This window comes from Corvus moneduloides, chromosome 1 (genome assembly GCF_009650955.1).
Source record: "Corvus moneduloides isolate bCorMon1 chromosome 1, bCorMon1.pri, whole genome shotgun sequence".
NCBI lineage: Eukaryota > Metazoa > Chordata > Aves > Passeriformes > Corvidae > Corvus > Corvus moneduloides.
Window position 1 is genome coordinate 86,375,496 of NC_045476.1, and position 14,519 is coordinate 86,390,014.

Below are 14,519 nucleotides of genomic sequence, written 5' to 3' on the forward strand. Positions count from 1 at the left end.
TTCCACAGGCAAAACTGAAGAAGTTTGTTTCTGTGTATTAAGCTAAATCCCCAGTTTGGCTCTGACCCCAAAGTGCCACTATGTTTGTCCTGATCAGCCTCTACACTGGAGAGGTCCTGAATGTTCCCTAGGGAGCAAGATTAAAAAAGAAGAAGCTCCAACTCCTAGCCTTGTACCTTTTCAAATTCAGCAAGGCCCCACTTCTATACAGAACAATCATATGGTCCTTGTGTTTTATGTTGTTTTGGACTTGTGAACTAAAAAGGGTCCTTGCATCTTAAAAAATAAATACAATGACATTCATTGTAGCTCATCTAAAAAGAGGCTATGTATATTTTTGTAGAAAGCACCCAGTTCCTGACATAATTCGTATCAAGCAAATAATGTTTTTATCAAATTATATTGACTGAAACTTTTAAAAATTAAAGCAACTTACCATCATAAATGTAATTGGGGTTGAGAAGCTGGAAAGGAGAAATTAAAGAATTAATGTCCTGATAATCTTATAATAACTTAAAGAATGGTAGAAAACCAAGCACAGAGATGGATCAAAGTTAGCTGTACCCACAAAATCCAAGAAACATCTGAATACCACAATTTCTGCACCACTCTATTCTTCTTGCAGTATCTTTTTGTTGTATGATGCTTGCAGGTTCAAAGGTTATAACCTTCTGTTTTCAGATTTGGCAAAGACTGTCCATTAAAGCCACTGCTGCCTTTGATTCCTTCCTGTGAAGTTCTGACAGAGGCTGCTTTTAAAGAAATCCCAACCCAACTTCTTTTGGAAACTACATCTTTGAACACTTACTTTTACAGAAACCTTGTTGGCAAGTCCTTCTCGGGATTTGCGATAACCATTTTCTAGCTTGCCTTCCCTTTTGCCGTCTTTATCTTTTTTCTCAGATTTCTTCCTTAATCGGAGTGCTGTGTGCCAAGACGTTGACTTCCTGAACACAGAACGTGAAACTCTCATCAATTCTTTTCAACTCCCTGCTATGTCCTATACTGTCTAATTTCATGTGTCATTGGAAAAGTATGTAAAAATGTTATTTCTATGTATTACAGTACAGTAAAATGAAATACATTAAGTATTCCATAAGAGGTGTCACCCTTGGCTAAATCTGTGAACAAGCTAGTAATGTAGTCTGGAGTTCAATATTCCTTGAAGTCACTGCTCCAATGGTAAACTTGCTATATGAAAATGCAAATGTCAATCAAACTGAGCAACAACCAGTATGAAACCCATACCAAATACAGCCTGACTAAAGCTTTACACAAAATTCACACTTTGAACTTTGATACAATTTCTTCCATTGCAGATATAAGAGAGAGTTGCTCCTAGCATACAGCCATTTTCAATAAGTTTGTGGCTTTTTGGAACCCTCCAAATCTTGTTTCACTTGAACAAACATTCCCTGTTTTCCTTGACAGAGGTGTCTAGACTGGTGGCTCATTCTATTAAATAAACAAGTTAAAACCAATTATTGCTGCTCTTAGATCACACATTCTCTTCCCAGAAGATTGGGCTATTGCAACTTTTTAATAAAGAGTATATGCTTCTGGGATCTTTCTTACTAGCTTGTATTTTGAAGTTTGCTAAGGGACCTCTCAAGTACTCATTCTGCTTGTTGTTAATTTATTTCTCAATGATCACATCAACTTTTGGCCTTAAAGGTTCAAAGCCTTCTCTACATTGGAAGTTTTCCCTTCCTCCCCTTCTATGCCCACCCAGGCACTCACTTGATGGTTCCATCAGGGTTGTCAATGATGATTGCACTGGTATGCCCCAAGACATAGCCGGGAATCCAGCCCTCGGCTGCGGGGCACTGATCAGTGGCGGCTCTGAACACCAAAAACATGTTCTGTTGGTTGCTGGCTAGAATCTGCACGACCTCTCCTTGGTAGACATTTATCTCATCCTCCTTCACTGCCGTGTAATCGTGTGTCACCAGCATGGTGGAGATATTGCTACTGCTGCTACTTTCACTCTGCAAGCATCAATCAGAAGCAGAGAGAGCAGGGGGGAAAAAAGAGAATCAAGTTTAAAACTCATGAAGAAGACAGGCTGTTCTTGGCCTGCTACATTACCTACCTAATCCACTCTGTTTAAACTGTAGTCAAAGAAAAGTGCAGTGTTTTCCTCTTTTAGAGCTGACTGTGTCTGTTTATCTTGTGCATTAGTCTCCTATTTGAACATTTTCATGTACTGCTGCTGCACAAGTTTATTCCCAGTAGTTACACAATATCATTTCCTTTAACTAAGAGTCAGTTTATACATAAATCTCAACTCATCCTCCTCTCAAAGCTCAGACACTGAACCTTGCATATTTATCACGCATCAAAACTACAGTACAAGCATGTAAGACAGTTTTAAGTTACTGAACTTACACGGTGTTGTAAGTTCAGTTTCAAAATCACAGTCATTAGCTCATAATCACTGGAAATTCCAACAATGAATAATACATGTAGTCTTTCCTAGCACTATATGTCAGACCTCAGGCACCAGCCTTCTGCACACAAAACATGACAAGGTACAAAAGAACAAAACAGGGTTTTGACAGCATCTCTCAAAACCACAAGACTTATCTCTGGTTGAATCTGTATGACCACATTTATTCCTTTAAATGCAGAGGATGAAGTAAATTACTGAAATAAGAAATTATTAATTTGATGGTCAAAATAAACCCACTAAACTATAAGAATCCCTTCTAATTGATTAGTAACTATGATAGCTGAGCGTTGTTACCTGTTTATCATATACTTTCAACAACTGTTCATGATTTTGTTCATTTCCCCAGCAAGCATTTGTGGAAAGCTAATTATGGCTGAGAAGGTGTACATTCAAAATCATATCACTTTCAGAACAAAAAGCCTTCTCCTGACCATGAACCTACTGGAAATTATTATTTTTTAAAACTAAGACTTATTTTGTCCATCTGCATGTATTCCTTATATGAAGTTTAGTAAATGGAAGTGTGAAAACTATCTTCAGATTACACAACCTACTCCCTCAGTAATTATTTCTTTCTTGAAACAAGTTAAAACCAAGGTGAATGGCCTATTAATGATGTGGCATGAGGGGGGTGTGTGTGTGTGCCTGTCTTTTGTCTCTGTCCTTACTTCAAACTGTTTCAGGTCACTCAGTACCAGTGAGGGCTCACTATGGCTCAGTAGAAGCTGAGCTGAAGAAGGAAATGAGTACCCAGGTTCCTACTACATATAGAGCATAACCACACTAGTACTACTCATGTGCCAGCAGCCAGTGGAAAGCTTGGCACTTAGGATTAAAACAGCATCATTTTTTTCCTCAAAACTGTCAAATATCTCTCAAATATTGAGGAGATGCCGGGGGGTCAGTTGACAGCATGGTGCACTGGGAGCCCTGAACACTGCGTTCTCCTGCAATCTGCTAAAGGCCTTGAACAAGTCACTCCGTCTCTCTGTGCCTGTGGCTCCCTGAGGACTCTGGCTGAGAGACCAAGACATTTGGAAAGGAACAGTCTCAGATTACTCATTCATAGCATGTTTAACACCTGATGCTTGGAGCGCCAGTGACTCTGTACATTTTATTTGAGCTGGACTGTATATGCAGCTGAGTGACTCAAATCATCTTTTTGCCATATTGGACTGATGAAGCATATGCTACCTCAGTGAGAAAGGTCTCATTGTGGATTGTAACTCTACTAAAGGATATTTACATTAACTTCAGATGCAGTATTTCCACTGGGAGAACTCATTTTTTCTAGTTTAGTGGATGGCCTGCATGGCCTTTTGTATTAGCAAGTCCTTTCCATGATTCAGGCAAACTGGGAACAGCCGAACCAAACAAATTAAGTCTCATTTTCAGTCATTACTTAAATTAGGATGACAACTTGCTACATTCTTTTACCTAGATGAAAACCAACTCTACTCAGAAAAAGAAGCTTTTGTTGACTTCTCCTGTTAAGACTTACAGGGAAAGATGAAGGGAAGTTGCAACATCAAACTAAGCCTCAAACCTTGCCCCACACATTACTCCTGAACATACTGTTTCTTAGCACGCGGAAGAATTTGTGTAACTGCAAGACTGACCTTTCTATAACATAACATTTCCTTCTGACATTTAAGTCTTGAAGAATCATAATAAACTCTGAATATTTCTTATGTTCAACAGGGACAGTTAAATCTGTTAAATAAACAACTGTCTGGTAACTACAAAGTGACAAATGTTCTTGAGAATGTGTTTATACCAGAATTCATTCTCACCACGGAAAGATAGCCTTTCCTTTTGCCTTCCAAGGAAGTAATTATTCTTGCACAGTTAATGTTTTCTTACTGAAAGTACTTCTGGTCATCACTGACCCCAACTATGGGATTAGAGGAGGATCTACGAACAAAATATAAAAAATTCCTTCCATATTCCTCAACTAGCAAAACTTACTCCTTTTTCTTCTTAGAAGTAATTTTTCTTTAAGTAATCAGCCATAGCCATATGTGCATGTGAATATACATATACCAACGGCTAAATTAAAATAAACCTTCACAACCCATTTTCTCCAGCTTGTTCAATGTGAAGTGAAATCCTGCTAATTGGTCTAGAAATGAGGTTATAAATGAGGACTTACAGCCCATCTCAATTACCAAACTAGAAGAGTTATATAGCTGTGAATATATAGTTGTGAAGCAGAAGGCATGCATTCCAATATTACGTTGTAGAGTGAGATAAAAACAAGCAATGGTGTCTTTGCTGAGATAGTATTAAAATCCAAATGTTTTGAAATCTCAGTGCCATCCCATCTTTCCCTTTCTCCTTTTTTAATAGAACAACCTGAATTAGTATTATACAAGTACCTCCATCTTGATTCACATACTATACAGTAATGGCAAAATACTCAAATCACCCCAGATATTGCATTGCATCACAACACATCACGTAACATCGCATCACATTTTGCTAGACTGAAGATAAACACAAGACAGAGCTAAACCAAATAAAAAGCTGAAGGAAGATCAGGATAAAAATACAAAACATGCAAAGCGTAATTTTTTTCTTCTGAAGCTATTATAAAAGTAAGTGTAAGAACTAAGAAGTCACGAAAGCTTTGTGTGTTAAACAGTTCTATAAAGAAACACATGCATTTAAAAAAGGTCCAGCAAGTTAGGTGATTTGCAAAACTGGTATTGCATACCATTTGTAAGAGAGTGGAAAAACAAACATTCATGAACACAATGCTTAGTGAGAGAAAAATCAAATGTGAGTTTAAAAAGAAAGGCACCATAACCTGCCTACCATGTCCATGGCAAGTGCCTCAACATTTTTGCTTTATATTTGCACATGCCCCTGTGATTGCTGTGTTGCTTTCCTGGTGGACATTATTAGAGATAACGTAGATTCTGTTGATACCCCCGATTTCTGCACAAACACAACAAGTGCACACTAAGAGGTTGAATCTCCAGAAACCCGAAACCAGTTCTTCTTACAAAGGAGAAAAGAAAAGTGGAGCAGGTAATTGTTTGGGTTGTAGTAGAAGCAGGATTATTCTCACTAGGTTTTGTTGGCCTGTTTTGAGTGGATTGCAGAAAGCTTCCTTGATCAAACACAGGATTTAAAAAGAGATTGCTGTACAACAACTAAGGCTGAAAGGAGAGGGGGAAAAAATAAATTAATAAAAAAATAAAAATCAAGCAGCCCAGGGAATGTAGATGTCTCCACGAAGTTAAAACTCAACAGGACAACGGTGGCAAATTTGTGCGTGAAAGGGAAAAAAGCCCCAAGGCAATCTGCCAAAATCTTGAATTCAGATATAAGTGCTGTTGCAATGCATACCCCAAGGTGCTCTGGCTGCCACGCTTCAGCATGTTAATTATGTGCCTTCAAATTAGAGACCAAAAAAAGCAAGGACAGCAAGTTAGTAGGTATCAGCCTAGTGATCTACGTTTTCAGCAGAGGCAGAAATTGCATCTAATGTTAGCAGTTGCTTTTGTGTCTGTATACATAGCCGTGTTTGCATGTATACATACACACAGGCAGACACTCTGGGTTTTTTAATGCGCAGAAGATACTGGAACAGTTGATTATTTCAGAGCAGTACAGCACCGGAGAGCCAGAAGTTAGTATGGAGAATGATGGCAACGCACAGAAAGGGAGCGTGGAAGGTTTTAGAAGAGCTCGCAGGACAGAGGTGCTCCGCTCTTACCCCATTACTCTGGGTGGAGTGAACTGACTGCTCGCTGGTCGAGGAGCATGTGCTCATGCGGTCTGTGTCCTTGCTGTGTGAAGAGTGGCGGTGGACCTGCCGCTGGAGGGAGTCATTGTCCCCAGGGAAAGTGAAGGAGCCAGGGCGGCTGGCTGGGGATGCTGGGATGGAGCTCCAAAAGGAGCCCTTCTGCAGGGGGCTGCTGGGTGGAAAGGTTTCCTTGCCAAAAGGAGAAGGGAAAGTCGTGGATAGAGGAGAGTTCATTGGAGAGATGGCTCCTGGCCTTGGCTTCCCAAGCGTCAGTGATCCTATGCTGTTTCTTGTTCGACTGTCCTCTGAGATTCCACGTGAGTCTTTCTGGGCTCCATCAGCTGAGCCAGAAATGTTTCCTGGTGTCTTCCTGGGACTTTCAATAACTTTCATCTTGGGAATCTGTTCAGCTTCTCTCTGAGGACCATCCAGCTCTGCACTGGGAGTGTGCCTGTCTGGCTGGCTCAGGCCAGTTTCTAAGGAGGTGTTGTAGTGTGGCAGGGAGTGATTGTGAATGGACATACCTGACATCTTGTCTGCCTCTGCTTGGGCCGAGGCTGCAGAGGAGACCAGGACTGGGGAATGGTGTCTGACAGGCTGGGGGATCCGGGATGGCCGGCTACGGCTGGAGCTGGGGATGCCACTACAGCTGCTGGGGCCGCCGCTGTTACCACTGCTGCTCCCGCCGCCGCCTCCACCACTGCTGTGGTTCCTCTGGTACTCGATCGGGGACGTCAAGGCTGCAGTGGGGGCGAGGGGGAGGCAGTCAGGGGAAAGGGGGCAGGAAAGGGAACAGGAACAGTTTAAAACAGACATGTCTACTGGCAAAAAGGGGAGTGCTGTTCAAATAAATTTCCTTAGCAGTGGAAAGATGCCACAGACTTCAAGCCACTTTTCTGTATCTAACCTTCATGATCAGCTTTATCTACCTATACTAAAGATTAAAAGTCTGAAGCTAAGAAGAAATATTTTCCTCTAGGATCACACTGTCAGTTAGCAGCCAAGTTGGGAAAAAACAGGTCTGACTCCAAATTCTCTGCTTGTTGTTGCTCATTACAACTGTTTACAATAACCAACAGATATAAAAACAGAGCAAGAACCTTCTAGTGTCACAGCAGACAACACCACCTTCTACTTTTCTCCTGCAGAATCTGAATGTTGTTGCCACAGTAAGATGCAACAACAATGGCCACCAAAACAACAGAAGCAAAACACATTCTGAATAGATGCTTACAATTCCACTTGGGTTTAGCCTTTAAAGGCTTGCAGTTGCTTAAAAGGGGTACACAAGCTCTCAACGGATGGCACCTATCTTGATTCACTCCTACAAAACATTTGGAAAATTTCACCAAGAGAACACCATGTAAATTCAGACTACCACTCTTATAATAAATGCAAGCATCTGTTCTGAAGCAGAAATGCGGCACATATCCCCCAACTGTTCTGTATTAGCTCAGGAAAAAGGCAACTTGCAAAACATTTCAAAGCCAAGAATGATGAGATGAGAGAAAAGTAATCCAGTTATGAACTTTCAGTAAAAGAAAATAATTCACCATTTAAAAAGTTGCGCTGGTTTTCCAAAATTTGGTTAATTTCATGGATCCATAACTGACGGACTCCCGGACTGGCAGAATGCAAAATAAAGGTCTCTGTGACATCGCCCGTTCTTGATGTTAGTGCAAATTTACATGGATCACTGTCCACATTTTCCTCCAAGGAAAGGCAACTCACCTTCATGAAAGAAAAAAAACATTTATTTTATGAGAAACATACCTTTAAAATCTTTCTTAGGAGTTTAGAGTCAGATCTTCAAATGATAACCACTCTTTCCTTCAGTAAAATAGTACCATAAAATGAAGTATTCCAGTAAACTAAGGATTAATGGATATCTTACTGACACACTGTGCCTGAACAATATCCAGCAGGTCTGCACGGCCCAATGTTCTCCATCCCTCACTTTGCTTTCAGATTAGTTAAAATGCTGAGCCTACTATGGAGCCCTCTTTACCACTGGCCCCCACCAAAGGCTTCAGCTGCAGATACAGCAATGCTTTGGACCAGGCTGCTCAGCCAGAGCTATAAACAGCAGGCTCAGGTGGCAGGCAGAGCACCAAGGTGAATTAGGGGAAGCAGGGTCCGCCCAAAACACTCCATGAGGGCTGCTGGGCCCTAATATCAGGGTTTATTTCAGGGAAGCTTGAAGTGGGAAACACCTATTTGTTTGAGGAAGAGCTGACATATCTAAGAAGGTCATACTACTTACAAATGTTATCCACATATCTGGGTATCAGAAAGGATATAAAAAGAGTTATTACCTCTACTTGCAATGACTTTGAAATGTGGCATACACACAGCACAGAGCTGAAAACTAAACTCTTTGTGAATACTTGTCCAGTGCTTTGTGCCAGAACACCTGCTTTGATATGCTTCACGCAGGAAGCATCAGAGTACTGGGATCTGAAGATCTCCACTTACCATCGGAGTGAGAACAAATTTGGTAGGAAGTAATTTCAGGAAATGACTGACAGCTCATTGTGCTCTGTGATTGCACATCTAGATGTCACTAGTGACTGCCCACCGAACGAGAAACTGTTACCTTAGCAGAGTTCGTGCAGGGGACACAAAAGACTCACACACAACAGTTACCTTGATACTGTTTTTAAACAAGAATCCGGGCATGGAGAAACCTTTCTTTTTATCTAGCAGCTCACTGAAAATGACAATCTGCTCAAACAGGAAGACCCGTCTCTCCTTGCAGCGTGGTAGAAGTCCCGCATCCTGGTCTGTAACCAAGAATGTGTCCTGGAGCAGGAGCTTACCCTGGGCTACAATTTTACCCTAAACACAGAGGCAAGCAGAAACATATTTAGTGCAGTCCTTAGTTTCTTTCCCCAATCAACCCTTATGAGCACATTCTCATGCCAAACAGCTTTGTGTATTTCCCACCTTCTGACTGTCATTGACCATTATATATTCATTTCTCCTCCTATACACAAGATATTCTTGTGCTGATTCTCAAAAAAAAAGCAAACATCAAAAAGAAAAAGACAAAACAAAAAACCAGACCAAAACCCACAAATCCACTCCACCCTTTTCAATTCACACTGCACTCTGAGGTTTGTAACACTAAGGCTTTAATTTCTCTATTCTCAATAACTCCAACAGTTACTGATATATTCTTCCAGGGTGCTGAGTAGGGGAAGAACTCAAGTTCATGTCTGCATCACAGAATATAAAGAGCTTTGCAAGTAGAAGGTGCGACTGTGGCCTGGCTGGTGCATACTGCTTCAGTAACCAATTTCCATCTCTTCTAGACTTAGCAAAACAAGGAGGGCTACAGCTGCCTCAGGTACATGACTGACCGTAGTGACTCCTCCTTTGTCTACAGTGCAGAAGTCAGGTCTGCTCACCTGCTGATAACTGATTATTACACTGCTTTTCAAGCCTTTAGTCAACAAGGGAACTGTAGTAACACGTGCCCCTTCTAGGTTACGCAGAAGGACTTACCTAGTATGACTGACACAGCAGGTAATGTTTCCCAGGAAAACCTCCTTGACAGGGCTAAGACTTGATTTTTCATTCACTGCTTTTTGCACCAGCTAACCAGATAGTGAGGGAGCACTGTACACATTTCTCCCCACAATATTAATAGTTAATTTCTAGAGAACCTGACAAAATCTCTGAGCAAAACTCCAGCCAACTTACATCAAATCCTTGCAGGCGGCCAACATTCATCATGTCATTACACCGTTTTGGTACTATACACATGACCTCTACAGCTTTCTGTTCAAGACAAATAAAAAGTCAAAGCTTTATTTTCCAGAAGAGTTGTTTCATTTGATACGGTTGCTTTAGAATAGAAATGCAAGAAGTAAACACTTATAATCACTTTCTCAGGAAGATCAGAAAAGGAAAGTGACTCTGCCAAAACAAAAGAAGTTCAGAGTTAAAAGAATTCATATCACTAAGTGAAAATGTCTCAAGTACCTCTAGTTCTGTTGTGTCAAGATTAGCTTTTTTAGAATACTTGAGGAAGTCCTGAAAAAGAAAAAAAAAGTCAAGTAATATTTCTTTTCTCATTAATCATCAAAGAGAAATCTGAGAAAAACTGAATTTGATACCCTCTATCAGAATACAACAGACTGCAGAAGACACACCATTTGGATTTAGCTCATACAAAAACATATGCTAAGGCAATGACCTCTGTGCTACACAGGGCTGCTCTTCAGTAAACACTTATGTGATATTAAAATGATTGCAGGTGTAGCTGGAGAAGCTGTCATGAGTCCCAACAATTTGTATGACTTTTACATCTGAAAACAGTTGAGAGTTCCTTCTCCCATTCCTATGACACTGGTACAAATTTTAAACATTTCCATGGCCTAAACATTTGGTCTTTAACTGTTAAGAGAAAAAACCAAATTTCTGCCCAAGCGATCTACTGCAATTTTTATAACTATCTGCATGTGCTCAGGAAATAATCAGATGGCATTGCTTACAAATCTGGGTTCTGTTAGGGAAAGGGGTGGAACAACATCAGCAATAATTTAAAAAGAAAACATATCTGTTAACACAACTCACTCATCTCAACATCACTTTACCTTTAGTAACAGCTGGTATTTCATAATTCTCTGCACAGGTTTTATTAGCAAGTCTGTGAGCTGAAGTCTGTGGCCCAGGCGTTGCTTTAGATCCTGAGAGTTGTAAAACAAACATTTTTGTTTGTTCAGTTAGAAAGACCTTTGTTTTGTTCAGTTAGAAACACAGCATTCATAGCAGTATATGGAGAAAAAAAAAAATATATATATATATAAACAAGGATATATCAGTATTAACTGTTATCAGACCAGAAATTGGTAAAAGTTAGAGATGAATCTAATCTTCAATTTGCAAAAGCTGAAGTCCTTCCCCTTATGACCCTTGCTTCCGAGGTATTCCCTTCTGCAAGCATGTTTCATCTCTTTTTTTTTGACAAGGCTGCAGATTGAAATGTAATTTTTCAGTCAAAGGTTGTATACAGCCTATTTTCAACAGTGACTTCTGCTCATCCAGAATTGCTATTCCATATAAAATACACTGGTAACTGCGTGGGCTAAGGCTAGTAAGGATAAGACTCTACTGATTAATTAATATCTTATACCTAACCTTTAGTTTTCATCTCTAGGAGTCTGTATCACATTTGAGAAATCAAAACAGAAATGGCAAGCAATTGTAATTGAAAACATTAACAACAATATCTGCTGCATTTTTCTGTTTTGTTTTGTTTTCTTGTTTGATCAACAGATTTGATAATCCACATATCCTCTCTCAGGGACTTACCTCAAAAAACGTATCAATGTATTCTGAGACAATGTGCTCAGACTTTGGTTTGTTTTGGCAGTAAACTATGTACATGTGCAACCTTCTCTCCTAGAGGAACAAAGATACAGAATGATACACCATTATCAAAAAAAACACACACCAGATTGAAATGGAGTACTACTTTAAGTAGTACAGCAGTTCCAATGTATGAACTTAGAAAGAACCCTTTAAGGAAAAGAAGTAGTTACATATGCAGAAACTACAGATCTGAAAACACAATTATTTGGGAACATCATTATAATTTTAGAAAGGCAACACAAGTGAAAAAAATTCCCACAGCTGTAAATCTTCCTGAATAACAGGTGTTCAGAGATGACAGCTCAGCAGGTCCCACAATAAAGTTAAGCATGAAAATAGTTATATTTTTCTTTTACCAAGAGCCATGGGAGGCTGGACAAGATGACCCCACAGTGATCCCTTCCAACCTTAACCATTCCGTGATTCTGTAATGGAACCTTTGACATACAGTATTTTTTATTCTATTTTAATGATCTGATTATTATTCAAATTTATTAGAATAATAACCTCCTCCCATTTACATGTACAGAACAGTTAGGAGAAAACTTTCATGTCTTTTATTTAGTATTGGGTGTCCTATTGGAGATTGGGTGGGGATGTAGGTGATGAAGCCTGGAAATGGAGGCACAAGTATTTTTTAAATCTGATTCTTTATTTTGTGCATGTACTTTTAACATCAAAGCAACAAAGAAAAAGAGAGGAAATAACTTCACCTTTTAAGATTCATTCTTGATTATTGACCTTGCTGGTTAAGAAGTACAGACATACCTACTTCAAAATCTTTCCTATCACTTTGCTAGGATTGGTTTGCTGTTAGAGGCTTTGCTTCCCAGAGACTTACAGAGTACTGACCAGTGAAGATAAATGGTAAGAAAGAAATGGAAAAATAAGATGGAGATTGGAAAGGACACAGGACACAGATTAAGAACAGGAACTGAATCATGTTCTAGCCAATAGGGTTTTGCTAGAGGATGCTGTAATAGCATCACAGCTTGCCTTTCCATCTGGAGTGGTAAAGGTGCCTTTTGAAGACAACTCAGTTACAAATAATACCAGGAGAAATAAAGTAAAACAGCAATCAGAAACAGGGAGAGCTACTTCCTGCAGGTTTTCTACTTTGCCAGTGACAAATTCTCAGAAGGGGAAAGGATACAGAATTGGAATGCACTCAAACTGGAATAAGAATGAGCCTCTTTCCTATTTTTATTTCTTATATTCCGTGCTACTGCATGGACACCTGGGATTAGAAGGCAGGGGTCACACGAAGTGACAACTCCCTTGCACTGAAGTGTAACTGAATAGAGAAACGGAGCCCACATTCATGTCCCCTCTCCAGAGGAAGGTACTGGGGACAAAGACTAGAGCATATACTTGTTCTGTTTATAAGCTCTTAAAAGCTATCTCTCCACCTCTTACAGCGAAGACCATTGTACAGCACTTTCTTATCAGTGTTCTACTTAAGAACCAAACATGTTGGTCAGTAGCAGCAATAGTTTGCCAACAAAGACATTTGCACTTACATGTTTAACAAACAGGGATCCCAGCTTTTCTGGATCTTCAAGGCACTTCTCCAACTCTCCTAAAAAGAAGCTGAACATAAACAGAATAAACACTTCTTTTTTTCTGACAGTACACATTATAGCAACAGGTAATTGCAAGGCAAAGTGTGTCCCCTATCAGCAGCTTTGGATATTAATGCCTGTCCAAACTGACAACGGCAACAGTGTAATATTTCAATACAGTTTTTCAAAAGGACATGCTGAATCCATGCCAAGATGAAAAAAAGCCCTGGCGTTCACTAATAAAACTATCAAATTTCATATATATTGACTGAAAGCTTTCCCGTTCCTAGTCTGAATGCTTGAGATGCTAATATTTCCATGCTAACCACCCCTAAAAAATTATTTAGACTGCATTGTTAGAGAGAAAGCCATGTACAAAGTTCTGTCCACATTAGAGATCCTCAGTTGAGGTAGTTGCTATATATATACATACATATACATGCATCCTTCTTTAAAGCAAATCTTCACACCAACATCTGTAAGCTGAATTTACATTTTCTACAACTCAAAGCACAAAACCAACTGCATTTACCTTGTATCTGAATATCTGAAGAAATAAAATAATTTCTTAAATCCAGTCTAGTATTTTTTAGGTACAATACTTACTCTCTGTGCCAGTCATAAATCTGGTGAATGTTTCCAAACACAATCTTGTCTTTGCCTTTCATATCATCAGGTACGCCGTCTTCCTTCATAAGTGCCATATAACCCTGCAACAGTGCAAGTGAATTCACTATGAACATTCTTACTTTAAAAAAAGTGAGTTGTCTTTTAATCCCCCTTTTGCCAGAAGATGTCCAATGGCAACAACTTGCTTGGGACACAAAACCAAACCAGAAAACAGCTCTATAACAGCATAACATAAGGCACAGACACAAAGTATCACAAATTGACCTGAGGCTGTCTACACATCAGTGCCCAGTGCTAGAAAAATGAATTCACTCTGGCTAATTTAGCCTGCGTGAATGGGCTCACAGCAGGAAGGAAACTTCCACAGGCTTCTCCTTACTGCCTGAAGCAGCTGCAATGCCTTGCCAAGTGGGGCTGTTCCTGAGCACAAGTGCAGCTTTGCTTGGCATCTCTTACATCAGTCACTCATGCTAACCCCACACCAAAGTGCCCTGAGGAGGAAAGCACTGCTCGTGGGACTGCACTGCATGGACTACTGCTTGCAGTATGAGCAAACCAAACACAAAAATCTGAAAATCAATTGTTAGCAAGCATTCTGGCTGCAGTAAAGTCCTTCTTACATTTTCCCATAGTCCCATATTATTTTTGGTGTCTACACAGTCGTCTCGCTGAGCAATTCTATCATATAGTTAGAGCTGGGAGTGTTTTTAAATTCTGCAATATTCATACAACTCTATTCCTT

At 39.8% G+C, this 14,519-nt stretch overlaps 1 protein-coding gene across 3 annotated transcripts in view; it reads right to left on the bottom strand.

The window, feature by feature from the left end:
* Positions 1–14,519, bottom strand: part of TRIO (trio Rho guanine nucleotide exchange factor) — a 251,433-nt gene that overhangs the window by 10,016 nt on the left and 226,898 nt on the right. The window contains exons 40-51 of one of the 3 annotated variants that reach the window (XM_032117844.1): positions 13,754–13,857; positions 13,106–13,175; positions 11,526–11,615; positions 10,808–10,900; positions 10,194–10,244; positions 9,912–9,989; positions 8,853–9,044; positions 7,760–7,937; positions 6,177–6,946; positions 1,741–1,988; positions 809–947; positions 437–464 (exon numbers count right to left, since the gene is read on the bottom strand). In XM_032117844.1, the coding sequence (XP_031973735.1) occupies positions 437–464; positions 809–947; positions 1,741–1,988; positions 6,177–6,946; positions 7,760–7,937; positions 8,853–9,044; positions 9,912–9,989; positions 10,194–10,244; positions 10,808–10,900; positions 11,526–11,615; positions 13,106–13,175; positions 13,754–13,857 (2,041 nt within the window). Of the gene's footprint in view, positions 1–436; positions 465–808; positions 948–1,740; positions 1,989–6,176; positions 6,947–7,759; positions 7,938–8,852; positions 9,045–9,911; positions 9,990–10,193; positions 10,245–10,807; positions 10,901–11,525; positions 11,616–13,105; positions 13,176–13,753; positions 13,858–14,519 lie in introns of those variants that run through there. The other 2 variants (XM_032117845.1, XM_032117852.1) reach the window with 2 other exon arrangements.